The sequence below is a fragment of the Salvelinus sp. IW2-2015 genome, linkage group LG22 (genome assembly GCF_002910315.2).
Source record: "Salvelinus sp. IW2-2015 linkage group LG22, ASM291031v2, whole genome shotgun sequence".
In the NCBI taxonomy this organism is placed as follows: Eukaryota; Metazoa; Chordata; class Actinopteri; order Salmoniformes; family Salmonidae; genus Salvelinus; species Salvelinus sp. IW2-2015.
This window is the reverse complement of record NC_036862.1, coordinates 30487779-30503037: the sequence shown is the minus strand read 5'-3', so window position 1 is coordinate 30503037 and position 15259 is coordinate 30487779. Positions and strand designations below refer to the sequence as shown.

At 43.6% G+C, this 15259-nt stretch overlaps 1 protein-coding gene across 1 annotated transcript in view; it reads left to right on the top strand.

Annotated features, from left to right (window-relative positions):
• LOC111949379 (kinase suppressor of Ras 1-like) overlaps nt 1-15259 on the top strand; it is a 59091-nt gene that overhangs the window by 2542 nt on the left and 41290 nt on the right. The window contains exon 2 of the mRNA XM_023966483.1: nt 14486-14626. Within this exon, the coding sequence (XP_023822251.1) occupies nt 14486-14626 (141 nt within the window). The remainder of the gene's footprint in view (nt 1-14485; nt 14627-15259) is intronic.

Sequence of the window (15259 nt, the reverse complement as noted above, 5' to 3'; positions counted from 1 at the left end):
CACTTCCACCATGATTGCAACTCTTCAAAAACAAGGACATTTCTAAGTGACCCAAACTCTTGAATGGTAGTGTAAAAACTAATAAATATAAAAATATATACAAAAATATCAAAAAGAAGTAAAAGAGAATATAAAACACATTTGTGTTGATTTGGCACTCAGCATCAAACATTACCCATCCCCCAACACTGTCAACCAAAAAGTCAAGACTAAACCAGTGTGCAGACTGGTTTTATTTTATTCTCACAATTTCGCACAAACCAGAAACTATGTAACTATGTAATTCACAGTATTATGAAGAATTGTGGTTTATTTTGGGTAGCATTTCGTAGTGTGACTGATTTTACTAATTGCATTAGTACTGTACAAAGTTAAGGTGCGCTATTTTATAGATTCGCCGTTCCCCTACCTCGGGCTTCCGGTGGAGAGACCTGAGCTCAACCTATCCCCGCTCCCTCCCCATCTCGTACTTCTGAGTGGGAGACCTTCCCAGGCAGTAACCTGCCTAGCTCACAAACTAGAATCAGGGTGCCCACTCCAACAAGGTTAATTGACCCACAGTCCCACACGGTGACATGATATCATTGACGTGATGTGCAAATGAGCGAAGAAAACCGATCACGCAAATGTCACCATACCAAATGTTTTGTGCGGGCACCCTGGCAATATGCCGCCCTGGGCGGCCTTCCATGTCGCCTATACCTAAATCCGCCACTGGTTTACATGGACAGACCTGAGTAACCCATCTCCCCATACAGCCACTTAGCTCAGGCCTGACTATCCTATACAGATAAATCAAATCAAATTATATTTGTCAAATGTGCCGAATGCAACAGGTGTAGACCTTACAGTCAAATGCTTAGTTACAAGCCTTTAACCAACTATTCAGTTTTAAGAAAATAAGTGTTAAGTAAAAATAGATAAGTAAAAATGTTTATAAAATAACAAATAATTAAAGAGCAGCAGTAAAATAACAATAGCGAGACTATATACAGGAGGTACCGGTACAGAGTCAATGTGCGAGGGCACCGGTTAGTCGAGTAATGAGGTAATATGTACATGTAGGTAGAGTTAAAGTGACTATAATAACTAGATAATAACTAGATAATAACCAGAGAGATCAGCAGCGTAAAAGACGGGGGGAAGGACAATGGAAATAGTCTGGGTAGCCATTTGATTAGCTGTTCAGGAGTCTTATGGCTTGGGGGTAGAGGACAAACAGGCCTATTGTGGGTTAGAGATAAAAAGAGATGGGGTAGAGAGAGAGAGAAGAGAGAGAGAGAGAGAGGAGAGGGATAAAAGAGAGAAAGGGAATGAAAGAGAAAGAGAGAGGGGGGAGAAGAGAGAGAGAGGAGAGAGAAAGATAAAGACAGAGGAAGAGAAAGGCCTGGCAGTGGCTTAGTCTGCCTCTTTTGTTCTAACCATGTTGTTGACTGCTGGTTCCCTGGTTCCCCCAGTCCAGTCCAGTCTTAAAGACAACCCCTCGCTGTTCATCTGTAATAAGAAACGGCCATGGTTGGGTATCTCCTCCTTTATCTTTTCCGCCCTTCTTTCCCCATTCCCTTTTCTCCCCTCCACTGCGCTTCATTTGATTTTGTTGTTCAACAGCCCACACTGTGAATGTGTGGGAGGGAGAGAAGTCCACATTTAGATGTTTCTACAGTCACTAGTACACAACAGCACTGATCTGTACTCCCTGACCAGCTCTCTCCTTGGAAGATGGCAATGATAGCGATGAGAAATCCAGAACATACGGTCTTATCCAGTGCTTCGAAGTCAACAACCCATGGGAGATTGAAAGCACTGGGAGAGAGGCCAGTAGGCCAGTTTAGTGGTACTGTACCTGATATGACCAGTACAGAATAGGTGATGTAATGATAATGACAGTTGGCATCTCCATGCATGTATGATCCTAAAGGGCTTTACAATTATAAGGAGCTCGCTCCGTTTGTAATACCCAGCTGAATAACAACGTGAATGGATCATGGTGGAAGTGGCAACTCAATGTTTCCTTTAGTGAAGAGTAGAGCTGTGCATTGTGGGTTGCCTGGGGGACATACTGACTTGAGGGAGAAGTGAACTGACAGTATTCATTGGGGGGGGACAGATGTGTGAAAATATCACACAGACTTTGTCTGATGACAGCCAGCCATATCCTTCATTGTACCTTTCATCAATGTGTTTCTGTCTTACTGTTTTATAAGAGTTCATAAACTGTTAATTATTTGTTTAAAATCTGTAATAACAAACAGTTGTAACACATAGGTGTTGCCTTAGCTACGTAACTGTTATTGATTATGCATGGAAGGAACAGGGAAGTTTAACCTAAATACAATATACAGTTGAAGTCGGAGGTTTACATACACTTAGGTTGAAGTCATTAAAACACATATTTCAACCACTCCACAAATTTCTTGTTAACAAACTATAGTTTTGGCAAGTCAGTTAGACATCTACTTTGTGCATGACACAAGTGATTTTTCCAACAATTGTTTACTGACAGATTATTTCACTGTATCACATTTCCAGTGGGTCAGAAGTTTACATACACTAAGTTGACTGTGCATTTAAACAGCTTGGAAAATTCCAGAAAATTCTGTCATGGCTTTAGAAGCTTCTGATAGGCTAATTGACATAATTTGATCAATTAGAGGTGTACTGTGGATGTATTTCAAGGCCTACCTTCAAACTCAGTGCCTCTTTGCTTGACATCATGGGAAAATCAAAAGAAATCAGCCAAGACCTCAGAAAAAAATTGTACCTTCACAAGTCTGGTTCATCCTTGGGGCAATTTCCAAACGCCTGAAGGACCCGTTCATCTGTACAAACAATAGCTGCGAGTATAAAACACCATCGGACCACGCAGCCTTCATACCGCTCTGTCTCCTAGAGATGAACGTACTTTGGTGAGAAAAGTGCAAATCAATCCCAGAACAACAGCAAAAGACCTTGTGAAGATGCTGGAGGAAACAGGTACAAAAGTATCTATATCTATATCCATCTATAAACGAGTTGTATATCACATAACCGAAAGGCCGCTCAGCAAGGAAGAATACACTGCTCCAAAACCGCCATAAAAAAGCCAAACCTCGGTTTGCACCTTGGGACAAAGTTCGTACTTTTGGAGAAATGCCCTCTGGTCTGATGAAACAAAAATGTAACCGTTTGGCATAATGGCCATCGTTATGTTTGAGGAAAAAGGGGGAGGATTGCAAGCCAAAGAACACCATCCCAACCGTGAAGCATGGGGGTGACAGCATCATGTTGTGGGGGTGCTTTGCTTCAGGAGGGACTGGTGCACTTCACAAAATAGATGGCATCATGAGTAGGAAAATGATGAGATGTTGCTTCAATATGTCCACAAGACATCAGTCAGGAAGTTAAAGCTTGGTCGCAAATGGGTCTTCCAAATGGACAATGACCCCCAGCAAGACTTCCAAAGTTGTTGCAAAATGCTTAAGGACAACAAAGTCAAGTATTGGAGTGGCCGTCACAAAGCCCTGACCTCAATCCCATAGACAATTTGTGGGCAGAACTGAAAAAGCATGTGCGAGCAAGGCGGCCTACAAACCTGACCCAGTTACACCAGCTCTGTCAGGAGGAATGGGCCAATATTCACCCAATTTATTGTGGGAAGCTTGTGGAAGGCTACCCAAAACGTTTGACCAAAGTTAAACAATTTAAAGGCAATGCTACCAAATACTAATTGAGTGTATGTAAACTTCTGAGTTAACTCTTTTACCCTCTGCAGCAGAGGTAACTCTGGGTTTCATCATAGCGTTGGATGGTTTTTGTGACTGCACTTGAAGAAACTTTTAAAGTTCTTGAACCTTTCCGTATTGACTGACCTTCATGTCTTAAAGTAATGATGGACTGTCATTTCTCTTTGCTTATTTGAGCTGTTCTTGCCATAATATGGACTTGGTCTTTTACCAAATAGGGCTATCTTCTGTATACCACCCCTACCTTGTCGCAATAAAACTGATTGGCTCAAATGCATTAAGAAGGAAAGAAATTCCACAAATGAACTTTTAACAAGGCACACCTGTTAATTGAAATGCATTATAGGTGACTACCTCATGCACCTGGTTGAGAGAATGCCAACAGTGTGCAAAGCTGTCATCAAGGCAAAGGGTGGCTACTTTGAAGAATCTCAAATGTAAAATATATTTGGATTTGTTTATCACGTTTTTGGTTACTACATGATTCAATATGTGTTATTTCATAGTTTTCATGTCTTCACTACTTTTCTATAGTGTAGTGTGTATATTAGTAGGCTATATGTAAAGACCAGATTAAATTGAGAATAGTCTGATGGGTGGGAATATTATCAAGTTCTTGTCAAATTGTGAATGAGAGACTGATGAAGTGTGTGCAGCCTGCACAACAAACAGAGCAGAGCTCATGCCATTCTTGCAACTTTTTTCAAATCATAATTTGTCGCATCATGCAGCCTTAGACTGTATAAAAAATCGAAACATAGCCGAAAATTTGTATCACAACAAAGATTACATAAATAATTATAAATTAAACATATATACTAAACTAAAATATAAAAGCAGCAAAGTGTTGGTCCCATGTTTCTGCAGCACCCCCTGAAAAATCTAAAATATTATTTCACAAAAGTAGTGCACTATGCCTTTAATAGTCCTGTATTAGCAGACCTATATAGCTGTCTGCAGCGCAGGAATCTCCACCAGAGCTGTTGTCAGAGAATTTGATGTCCATTTCTCTACCATTTGCCGCCTTCAACGTCGTTGTAGAGAATTTGGCAGTACGTCCAACCGGCCTCACAACCTCAGTCCACGCCAGCCCAGGACCTCCACATCCGTCTTCTTCACCTGCGGGACTGTCTGAGACGAGCCACCTGGACATCTGATGAAACTGTTGGTTTGCAAACTGAAGAATTTCTGCACTAACTGTCAGAAACCATCTCAGGGAAGCTCTRCTGCATGCTCGTCATCCTCACCAGGGTCTTGCCCTGATGGCAGTTCGGCGTCGTAAATGCACACCTTTGGTAGCCACTGGAGAAGGGTGCTCTTCACGGATAAATCCCCATGTRGCAAGGATCTGTACACAATTCCTGGAAGCTGAAAATGTCCCAGTTCTTCCATGGCCTGCATACTCACCAGACATGTCACCCATTTAGCCTGTTTGGGATGCTCTAGATAGACATGTACGACAGCGTGTTCCAGTTCCCGCCAACATCCAGCAACTATGCACAGCCATTGAAGAGGAGTGGGACGACATTCCGTACGCCACAATCAACAGCCTGATCGACTCTGTGAAGGAGATGTGGCGTGCTGCATGAGGCACATGGTGGTCACACCAGATACTGACTGGCTTTCTGATCCATGCCCCTGCTTTTTTTTAAAGGTATCTGTTACCAACACATGCATATCTGTATTCCCAGTCATGTGAAATCCATAGATTAGAGCCTAAAGAATTTATTTAATTTGACTTATTTCCTTATATGAACTGTAACTCAGTAAAATCTTTGAAATTGTTGGATGTTGCTTTGATATTTTTGTTCAGTGTAGGAGGACCTGTTTCTTTGTTAACCGCTCAACACAGAATAGCCGCATATGCGCAATCACTCGGAAATTGTTTGGAGAAAATATCCTTTATATTTTATTCAGCTACATTCAATGGTTTTCTTCATACTATAAACTAATATCAAATAATGCCACTGGAATTATAAGCAAATCTTGTCTGGTAAATGAARTAGTGTAGCCCACAGCCATATGGCATATCCAGATCAGGGCCTAACATAAGGACGACTCAGAGTATGCTGTTCTGTTCTTCTGAATTAGGCRACATTTTCTTCACGTAATGTTTCTTTAGACCTTCCTAAAATAAATAATGGGTTTATTGTGATGGTGTAGGCTAAGTTAAATGGATTTATTACACTTAATTAGACTTTTTTAAATGTAGATGTTCCGAAGTTCCTCATCAGTGGCTTCTAGGCTGTGCGTGGAAGCCAAGCAATGCTAAATATGTTTATGTTCATTAACAGTCAATTACTCTGAGACCGGCAGTTATTTGCATGACAATCACCGTGTCAATGGTGTATTGGAGGCGAAGTCAGGTGCAGGAGAGCAGAGTATAATGAACAGGCGCACTTTTATTATAGTTCCAAAAATGAGAGCACTACATAAAACAAACGRGCTCAAAAAACGGAACATAAAAGTAAAGTGTGTAAACTAACACCACATAACAGGAAACAATTACACACAAAACATGATGGGAAACAGAGGGTTAAATACAAGTAGATTGATTGGGGAATGAAAACCAGGTGTGTCTGGAAACAAGACAAGACAAATGGATATATGAAATATGGAGCGGTGGCAGCTAGAAAGCCGGTGACGTCATCGCCGAACTTCGGCGGAAGTTGTGACACACCAGCTGACAAAATGTCATGACCGCCACAGCCCTAGTGCTACTGTGACCTTATTACAGAGCCCTGTGACTCCTTCAGTCTAAAGTTAAATCTACAGACTGACCACACCTAACTAATAGCTGTCATCTGATTTCCATACACTAACTAATGTTCCGGTGGTCAGCTTCTACTTTGTAATCAGATCTGGCAACCCAGGGATGGACATGGCCCATATTATCTCTATTGATTATAATTTTTCAGAGATTTTTACTTTTGAGTCTCTCTCCCACTTCATTGTTAAGATCATAGAAGTGCTAGTTTGATCATTTTGACGATTTTCCTAAGCAGCAGCTACGGTGAAGTCAGTGGAAGAAACAGAAATACAAAATGATAGGTCGTGTGGTGTCAGGAAACTCCCATGTGGGTTTGCAAACGATCTGTCCCCCCCTTTCATCTTTCTTTCCCTCCGTCTTGTTCGCTTTCTCCTTCCTTCTTGACCTTTTCGCTCGCACTCTTTGTCACATCTATCAGTTTCCTTTGCCTTCACTAAGACGCACACAAAAAACATTTCCACAGATGGAAAAAATGTGGGTACTGTGGTATTTTTCATAACCGCAATATACAAGCGCAGCTTCAAGGAATGAACTGTGGTAGTGGTTGAGAATGATATCTTGAGAACCAGTATCGTCCCTCCCCCACACAGGCGTTGTCTGGTACTTAGAGACTAACATTCAAAGGTTGAGTACTGGCAGCCAAGGCCACCTCCTTTATTCTATCAGTGAAAGGCCCTTCCCTTGGGTCATTGTCACACACAATACACACAATACACACAATACACTGTGGTAAAACAGGTGGGCACAGATACGTGCTGCCTGTCTGCCCCATGGACCCACTCAGCGTACCCACCCCTTGCTGAGCGTCAATGCCATGTAACAGAGCTGGGAGATGGAGAGAAAGATAGACAGTGAATAACGGCGAGCGCCACAGTGGAACGAGGCCAGGCGTTGTCTGGTGCAAACCAACACCGCCTGGTTTACTCTAGTCGCTCAGTCAAGTGCATCAAATCAACTACGGCCATTCTCTGATAGGGAGTGAGACAGGAGGGCATTCAGAGACAGTCTCCCTCAGACTGGTATAGTGCTGATAAAACTTTAATGTTGTTCCACTGAGCACACGGCAAGCGGTACCTGAGTGCCAAGTCTAGGTTCAAAAGGCTCCTTAACAGCTTCTACCCCCAAGCCGTTAGACTGCTAAACAGTTAATCAAATGGCTATCCAGACTATTTGCATTGACCCCCTTTTTACGCTGCTGCTACTCACTGTTTATTATCTATGCATAGCCACTTTACCCCCACCTACATGTATATATGATCTGAAATACCTCGACTAAGCCGTACCCAGACACATTTACTCGGTACCAGTACCCCCTTTATACAGCCTAATTATTTGTATTTTATTGTGTATCTTTTTTTGTTACTTTATTATTTATATTTTTTTGCAAATATTTTCTTACTTTAAAAAAGTCTGCATTGTTGGTTAAGGGCTTGTAAGCATTTCACGGTACATGTGACAAATACAATTTGACTTGACTAGGCCAGGCTCCCTAAAACCTACCAGGACCATCAGTGTTTGAAGATGGGAGCTTACACGTGAACTAGAACATCCATATTTACAGTTGCAGCTTTTTGGGTAAGAGGTAAGTTAAAATCCGGCTTTGAAAAAACGAAATACTTAAAACACTGCCATATTAAATTCAGCTTCAAAAAGTGCTAGAAGTAATGTTTGAGGCTAGACAGAGGGGTAAGACTAGAAGTAATTATTGTGACTGGACAGAGGGATACTTTCGGAAAGTAATCAGACCCCTTACTTTACAGCCTTATTCTAAAATTGATTAAATATATATTATTTCTCAGCAATCTACTCACAATACCACATAATGACAAAGCTAAATCAGGTTTTTAGAATTTTTTGCAAATGTATAATAAAAAAATACCTTATTTACATAAGTATTCAGACCCTTTGCTATGAGACTCGAAATTGAGCTCAGGTGCATCCTGTTTCCATTGATCATCCTTGAGTTGGGAGTGCCCCTGTGGTAAATCCAATTGATTGGACATGATTTGGAAAGGCACACACCTGTCTATATAAGGTCCCACAGTTGACAGTGCATGTCAGAGCAAAAACCAAGCCATGAGGTCGAAGGATTGTCCGTAGAGCTCAGAGACAGGATTGTGTTGAGGCACAGATCTGGGGAAGGGTACCAAAGAATGTCTGCAGCGTTGAAGGTCCCCAAGAACACAGTGGCCTCAATCATTCTTAAATGGAAGAAGTTTGGAACCACGAAGACTCTTCCTAGAGCTGGCCGTCTAGCCAAACTGAGCAATCGGGGGAGAAGGGCCTTGGTCAGGGCGGCGACCAAGAACCCGACACAGAGATCTAGAGTTCCTCTGTGGAGAGGAGAATCTTCCAGAAGGACAACCATCTCTGCGACAGTCCACCAATCAGGCCTTTATGGTAGAGTAGCCAGACGGAAGCCACTCCTCAGTAAAAGGCACATGACAGCCCACTTGGAGTTTGCCAAAAGGCACCTAAAGACTCTCAGACCATGGGAAACATTTTTTTTTTCACCTCAATTTTMTATTAATTTTTTATTTCACCTATATTTAACCAGGTAGGCCAGTTGAGAACAAGTTCTCATTTACAACTGCAACCTGGCCAAGATAAAGCAAAGCAGTGCGACAAAAACAACAACAGAGTTACACATAAACAAACATACAGTCAATAACACAATAGAAAAATCTATGTACAGTGTGTGCAAATATAGAAGAGTAGGGAGGTAGGCAATAAATAGGCCATAGAGGCGAAATAATTACAAGAAACAAGATTCTCTGGTCTGATGAAACCAAGATTGAAGTCTTTGGCCTGAATGCCAAACTTRACATCTGGAAGAAACCTGGCACCATCTCTACGGTGAAGCATGGTTGTGGCAGCATCATGCTGTGGGGATGTTTTTCAGCGGCAGGGACTGGGAGACMAGTCAGGATCGAGGCAAAGATGAACGGATGATGAATTCATCCTTGATGAAAATCTGCTCCAGAGCACTCAGGACCTCAGACTGGGGCAAAGGTTCACCTTCTAACAGAACAATGACCCTAAGCACACAGCCAAGACAACACAGGAGTGACTTCGGGACAAGTCTCAACGTCCTTGAGTGGCCCAGTCAGAGCCTGGACTTGAACCTGATCGAACATCTCTGGAAAGACCTGAAAATAGCTGTGCAGCAACACTCCCCATCAAACCTGACAGAGCTTGAGAGGGTCTGCAGAGAAGATTAGGAGAAACTCCCCAAATACAGGTGTGCAAAGCTTGTAGCGACATACCCAAGAAGACTCAAGGCTGTAATCGCTGCCAAAATACTGATTAAACACTGATGTAAATGTCATATTTCCGTTTATTTTATTTTATACATTGACAAACATTTCTAAAAACCTGTTAGATTGATGAGAAAAAAAATACAATTTAATAATCCATTTTAGAATAAGACTGTAACATCAAATCAAATTGTATTTGTCACATACACATGGTTAGCAGATGTTAATGCGAGTGTAGCGAAATGCTTGTGCTTCTAGTTCCGACCATGCAGTTATATCTAACAAGTAATCTAACCTAACAATTTCACAACAACTACCTTATACACACACAAAGGAATGTAAAGGAATGAAAAAAATATGTACATAAAAAATATATGAATGAGCGATGGCCGAACGGCATAGGCAAGATGCAGTAGATGGTATAGAGTACAGTATATACATATGAGATGAGTAATGTAGGGTATGTAAACATTATATATAGTGGCATTGTTTAAAGTGGCTAGTGATACATTTATTACATCAATCTTTTCATTGTTAAAGTGGCTAGAGATGAGTCAGTATGTTGGCAGCAGCCACTCAATGTTAGTGATGGCTGTTTAACAGTCTGATGGCCTTGAGATAGAAGCTGTTTTTCAGTCTCTCGGTCCCCGCTTTGATGCACCTGTACTGACCTCGCCTTCTGGATGATAGTGGGGTGAACAGGCAGTGGCTCGGGTGGTTGTTGTCCTTGATGATCTTTTTGGCGTTCCTGTGACATGGACTTCCTGTGACATCGGGTGGTGTAGGTGTCCTGGAGGGCAGGTAGTTTTCCCCCGGTGATGCGTTGTGCAGACCTCACCACCCTCTGGAGAGCCTTACGGTTGTGGGCGGAGCAGTTACCGTACCAGGCGGTGATACAGCCCGACAGGATGCTCTCGATTGTGCATCTGTAAACGTTTGAGTGTTTTTGGTGACAAGCTGAATTTCTTCAGCCTCCTGAGGTTGAAGAGGAGCTGCTGCGCCTTCTTCACCACGCTGTCTGTGTGGGTGGACCATTTCAGTTTGTCCGTGATGTGTACGCCGAGGAACTTAAAAAACTTTCCACCTTCTCCACTACTGTCCCGTCGATGTGGATAGGGGGCTGCTCCCTCTGCTGTTTCCTGAAGTCCACTATCATCTCCTTTGTTTTGTTGACATTGAGTGTGAGGTTATTTTCCTGACACCACACTCCGAGGGCCCTCACCTCCTCCCTGTAGGCCGTCTCGTCGTTGTTGGTAATCAAGCCTACCACTGTAGTGTCGTCTGCAAACTTGATGATTGAGTTGAAGGTGTGCTTGGCCACGCAGTCGTGGGTGAACAGGAGTACAGAAGAGGGCTGAGAACGCACCCTTGTGGGGACCCAGTGTTGAGGATCAGCGGGGTGGAGATGTTGTTACCTACCATCACCACCTGGGGGGGCGGCCGTCAGGAAGTCCAGGACCCAGCTGCACAGGGTGGGGTCGAGACCCAGGGTCTCAAGCTTAATGATGAGTTTGGAGGGTACTATGGTGTTAAATGCTGAGCTGTAGTCGATGAACAGCATCTTGCATAGGTATTCCTCTTGTCCAAATGGGTTAGGGCAGTGTGCAGTGTATTGCGATTGCATCGTCTGTGGACCTATTGGGGCGGTAAGCAAATTGGAGTGGGTCTAGTGTTCAGGTAGGCTGGAGGTGATATGGTCTTTGACTAGTCTCTCAAGCACATCATGATGACGGAGTGAGTGCTACGGGGCGTTATTCATTTAGCTCAGTTACCTTAGCTTTCTTGGGAACAGGAACAATGGTGGCCCTCTTGAAGCATGTGGGAACAGCAGACTGGGATAAGGATTGATTGAATATGTCCGTAAACACACCAGCCAGCTGGTCTGCGCATGCTCTGAGGACGCGGCTGGGGATGCCGTCTGGGCCGGCAGCCTTGCGAGGGTTAACACGTTAAAATGTTTTACTCACGTTGGCTGCAGTGAAGGAGGCCCGCAGGTTTTGGTAGCGGGCCGTGTCAGTGGCACTGTATTGTCCTCAAAGCGAGCAAAGAAGTTGTTTAGTTTGTCTGGGAGCAAGACATCGTGGTCCGCGACGGGGCTGGTTTTCCTTTTTGTCCGTGATTGACTGTAGACCCTGCCACATACCTTCGTGTCTGAGCCGTTGAATTGCGACTCTACTTTGTCTCTATACTGACGCTTAGCTTGTTTGATTGCCATGCGGAGGGAATAGCTACACTGTTTGGTATTCGGTCATGTTTCCGGTCACCTTGCCCTGATTTAAAAGCAGTGGTTCGCGCTTTCAGTTTTGCGCGAATGCTGCCATCAATCCACGGTTTCTGGTTGGGGAATGTTTTAATAGACGCTGTGGGTACAACATCACCGATGCACTTGCTAATAAACTCGCTCACCGAATCAGCGTATTCATCAATGTTATTGTCCGACGCTATGCGGAACATATCCCAGTCCACGTGATCGAAGCAATCTTGAAGCGTGGAATCCGATTGGTCGGACCAGCGTTGAACAGACCTGAGCACGGGCGCATCCTGTTTTAGTTTCTGTCTATAGGCTGGGAGCAACAAAATGGAGTCGTGGTCAGATTCTCCGAAAGGAGGGCGTGGGAGGTCTTTATATGCATCGCGGAAGTTAGAATAACAATGATCCAGAGTTTTTCCAGCCCGGGTCGCGCATTCGATATGCTGAGAAAATTTAGTGAGCCTTGTTTTCAGATTAGCCTTGTTAAAATCCCCAGCTACAATAAATGCAACCTCAGGTTATGTGGTTTCCAGATTTCATAGAGTCAAATTAAGTTCTTTCAGGGCTGTCGATGTGTCTGCTTGGGGGGGATATACACGACTGTGATTATGATCGAAGAGAATTCTCTTGGTAGATAGTGCGGTCGGCATTTGATTGTAAGGAATTCTAGGTCAGGTGAACAAAAGGATTTCGTCTACCTTGTTGTCTACCGGATTTCGTCTACCTTGTTGTCAAGAGACTGGACATTGGCGAGTAGTATGCTCGGGAGCTGGACCAAACCGAGGATCCGCTTCGGGAAAGTCGTATTSCTGGTCGTAATGTTGGTGAGTTGACGTTGCTCTTATATCCAATAGTTCCTCCCGACTGTATGTAATAAAACGTAAGATTTCCTGGGGTAACAATGTAAGAAATAACACATAAAAAACCCAAAATACTGCATAGTTTCCGAGGAACGCAAAGCGAGGCGGCCATCTCTGCCGGAAGATTAGTGTGACAAAAGTGGTTGCCAGTGGTTGCCAGGTAAAGCTTACTATCTGGGTCTGGAATCCAAAGGTAAGGTGACATCTTGACTCTGCTATACTCTAACTCAGGGATGGGCAACTGGAGGCCCTCTGTCTATCCCCCCCACCCCCCACTGCAGCCCCTTATGATAAATTAAGCTTTTTTGTGGCCCACACCCCCATCAGTGTTGCCCATCCCTGCTTTAACTGATCTATCTAGTTGTCTCTAACCCCAGCCATGCATCGCCCATAATCTCATTTTTGACATAAACGGGTTCTGCCGTCGGTGGCTGCAGGGTTTCCATGACGCTCAGTTGTCATGGCAGTGGCACAGGCCGATGCCCCCATGATAAAAATTGCTCTGTGTTCCTTTGAGTTTGTATGTAATGAGAACTATTTGCTGTTAGCTGCTCTGAGGGGAGAACTGTAAAAAACACAGTAAGTCAAGGATGAACTGAAACTGACCCCTCCCCCTCTACCTTCTCTGTTAAGGAGGTAGGAGTGCATATCAATATTCTACAGAGGCTTTTTCTCCTCGCTTCCTCTCCTTCATCAACATTCTACATTTATGTTCTTGAGAGTTTTCAACACTGAGGTGCTTCTGAGACAAAGTTGTCCTTTTTTAGGCCTGAGTGTACAAAACATTAGGAACACCTTCTTAATATTGAGTTACACCCCCCACCCCTTTTGCCCTCAGAACAGCCTCAATTCGTTGGGGCATGGACTCGACAAGGTGTAGAAAAAACGTTCCACAGAGATGCTGGCCAATGCTGACTCCAATGCTTCCCACAGTTGTGTCCAGTTGTGTCTTTTGGGTGGTGGACCATTCTTGATACACACTGGAAACGGTTGAGCGTGAATGCCCAGCAACGTTGCATTTCTTGACACAAACCCTTGTGCATGGCACCTACTACCATACCCCATTCAAAGGCACTTAAATTTTTTGTCTTGCCCATTCATCCTCTGAATGGCACACATACACAATCCATGTCTCAATTGTGTCAAGGCTTAAAAATCCTTCTTTAACCTGTCTCCTCTCCTTCATCTTAACTGATTGAAGTGGATCTCTCTCTCTCTCTCTCTCTCTCTCTCTCGACAGGGGGATTTCCTCTGCCTGAGCTTAGTCTCACTTCTCACCTGCGTTTTGCATAGAACACCAGACCTCATGCTGAAAATAACAAGAAAGAAATACTGTGCAGTTTGTTCTCTAACATCAGTGGGTTTCACACCTGCAGTTGTCAGTTTGTTGTCAGTCTCCTTTGTTAAAATTAAATGAAACTCCCACACACTGTGCTGCAAGTTTTAGTTTTCACTCATTTTGTTCTACTTTGTTATAATTACTTTCAGGATTATGCTTTTGCTTAGCATCATCTCTGTTTCAGTTATTTTGTGAACTTTCTTAATAACATTTTCCCCATCAATATTTTTGGAGATCAGACCAAGCGGCGTCTTATCACTCTTGTGTTTGTTGTCGCCCCCTCCAGGTGAAGCTGACTAAGTACATCTGTAAGCAGCTGCAGTGTAAGGAGAGAGTGCCTGAGAGACAGAGGACCCAGGCTCTGGCCAGCTACCCTCGACTCGGAGACTGGCTCTGCACCATCAACCTCAGACCTGAACTCATACAGGTACTATTTAGTCACACGGTGTATGTGGTTGTGCATCTTGGTTGTTCCAAGATGGTGTAGCAGTCGGATGTGTGTTTTGTCTTGTCCCATCCTGTCCCATGTAAATGTAATTTTCCTAGTTTTTTCCCCCGTATATATTTCGTATATATTTTCTTCTCACTTTCCATCTATGGACTGAATATACTCTCCTGCAAACCGCCTCACCCAATGTGGTACGGATCTGCTATTTTTATACTTTAGAACCGGAACCTRCATCAGGAGCTAGCCAGCTAACTAGCTACTAGCTAGTAGTCAGTTAGCCACTGCATGCGGTCTTCACCGTTAACTCYGACACCAGCCAGCCTCAGCTCGGTCAATACCTGCCAGTCTGCACAGCACGATATCAACCCAGAACATATCGGACAGCTTTTTCTCTACCACATCTCCGGATTCCTACTGCAAGCTCTGAACCTTTACACCGGATCATCTCAGCTAGCTAGCTGCAATCCGAGTGGCTACTCCTGGCTAACGTCTATGTCCCAAAGCAAGCACCAGTTAGCCTTGAGCTAGCCTCGAGCTAGACCCATCTCCCGTTTAGCCGAAGAGGTCCACCAGCTAATTCTTGGGCTACAATACCTCTTTTGCCAATTGGCA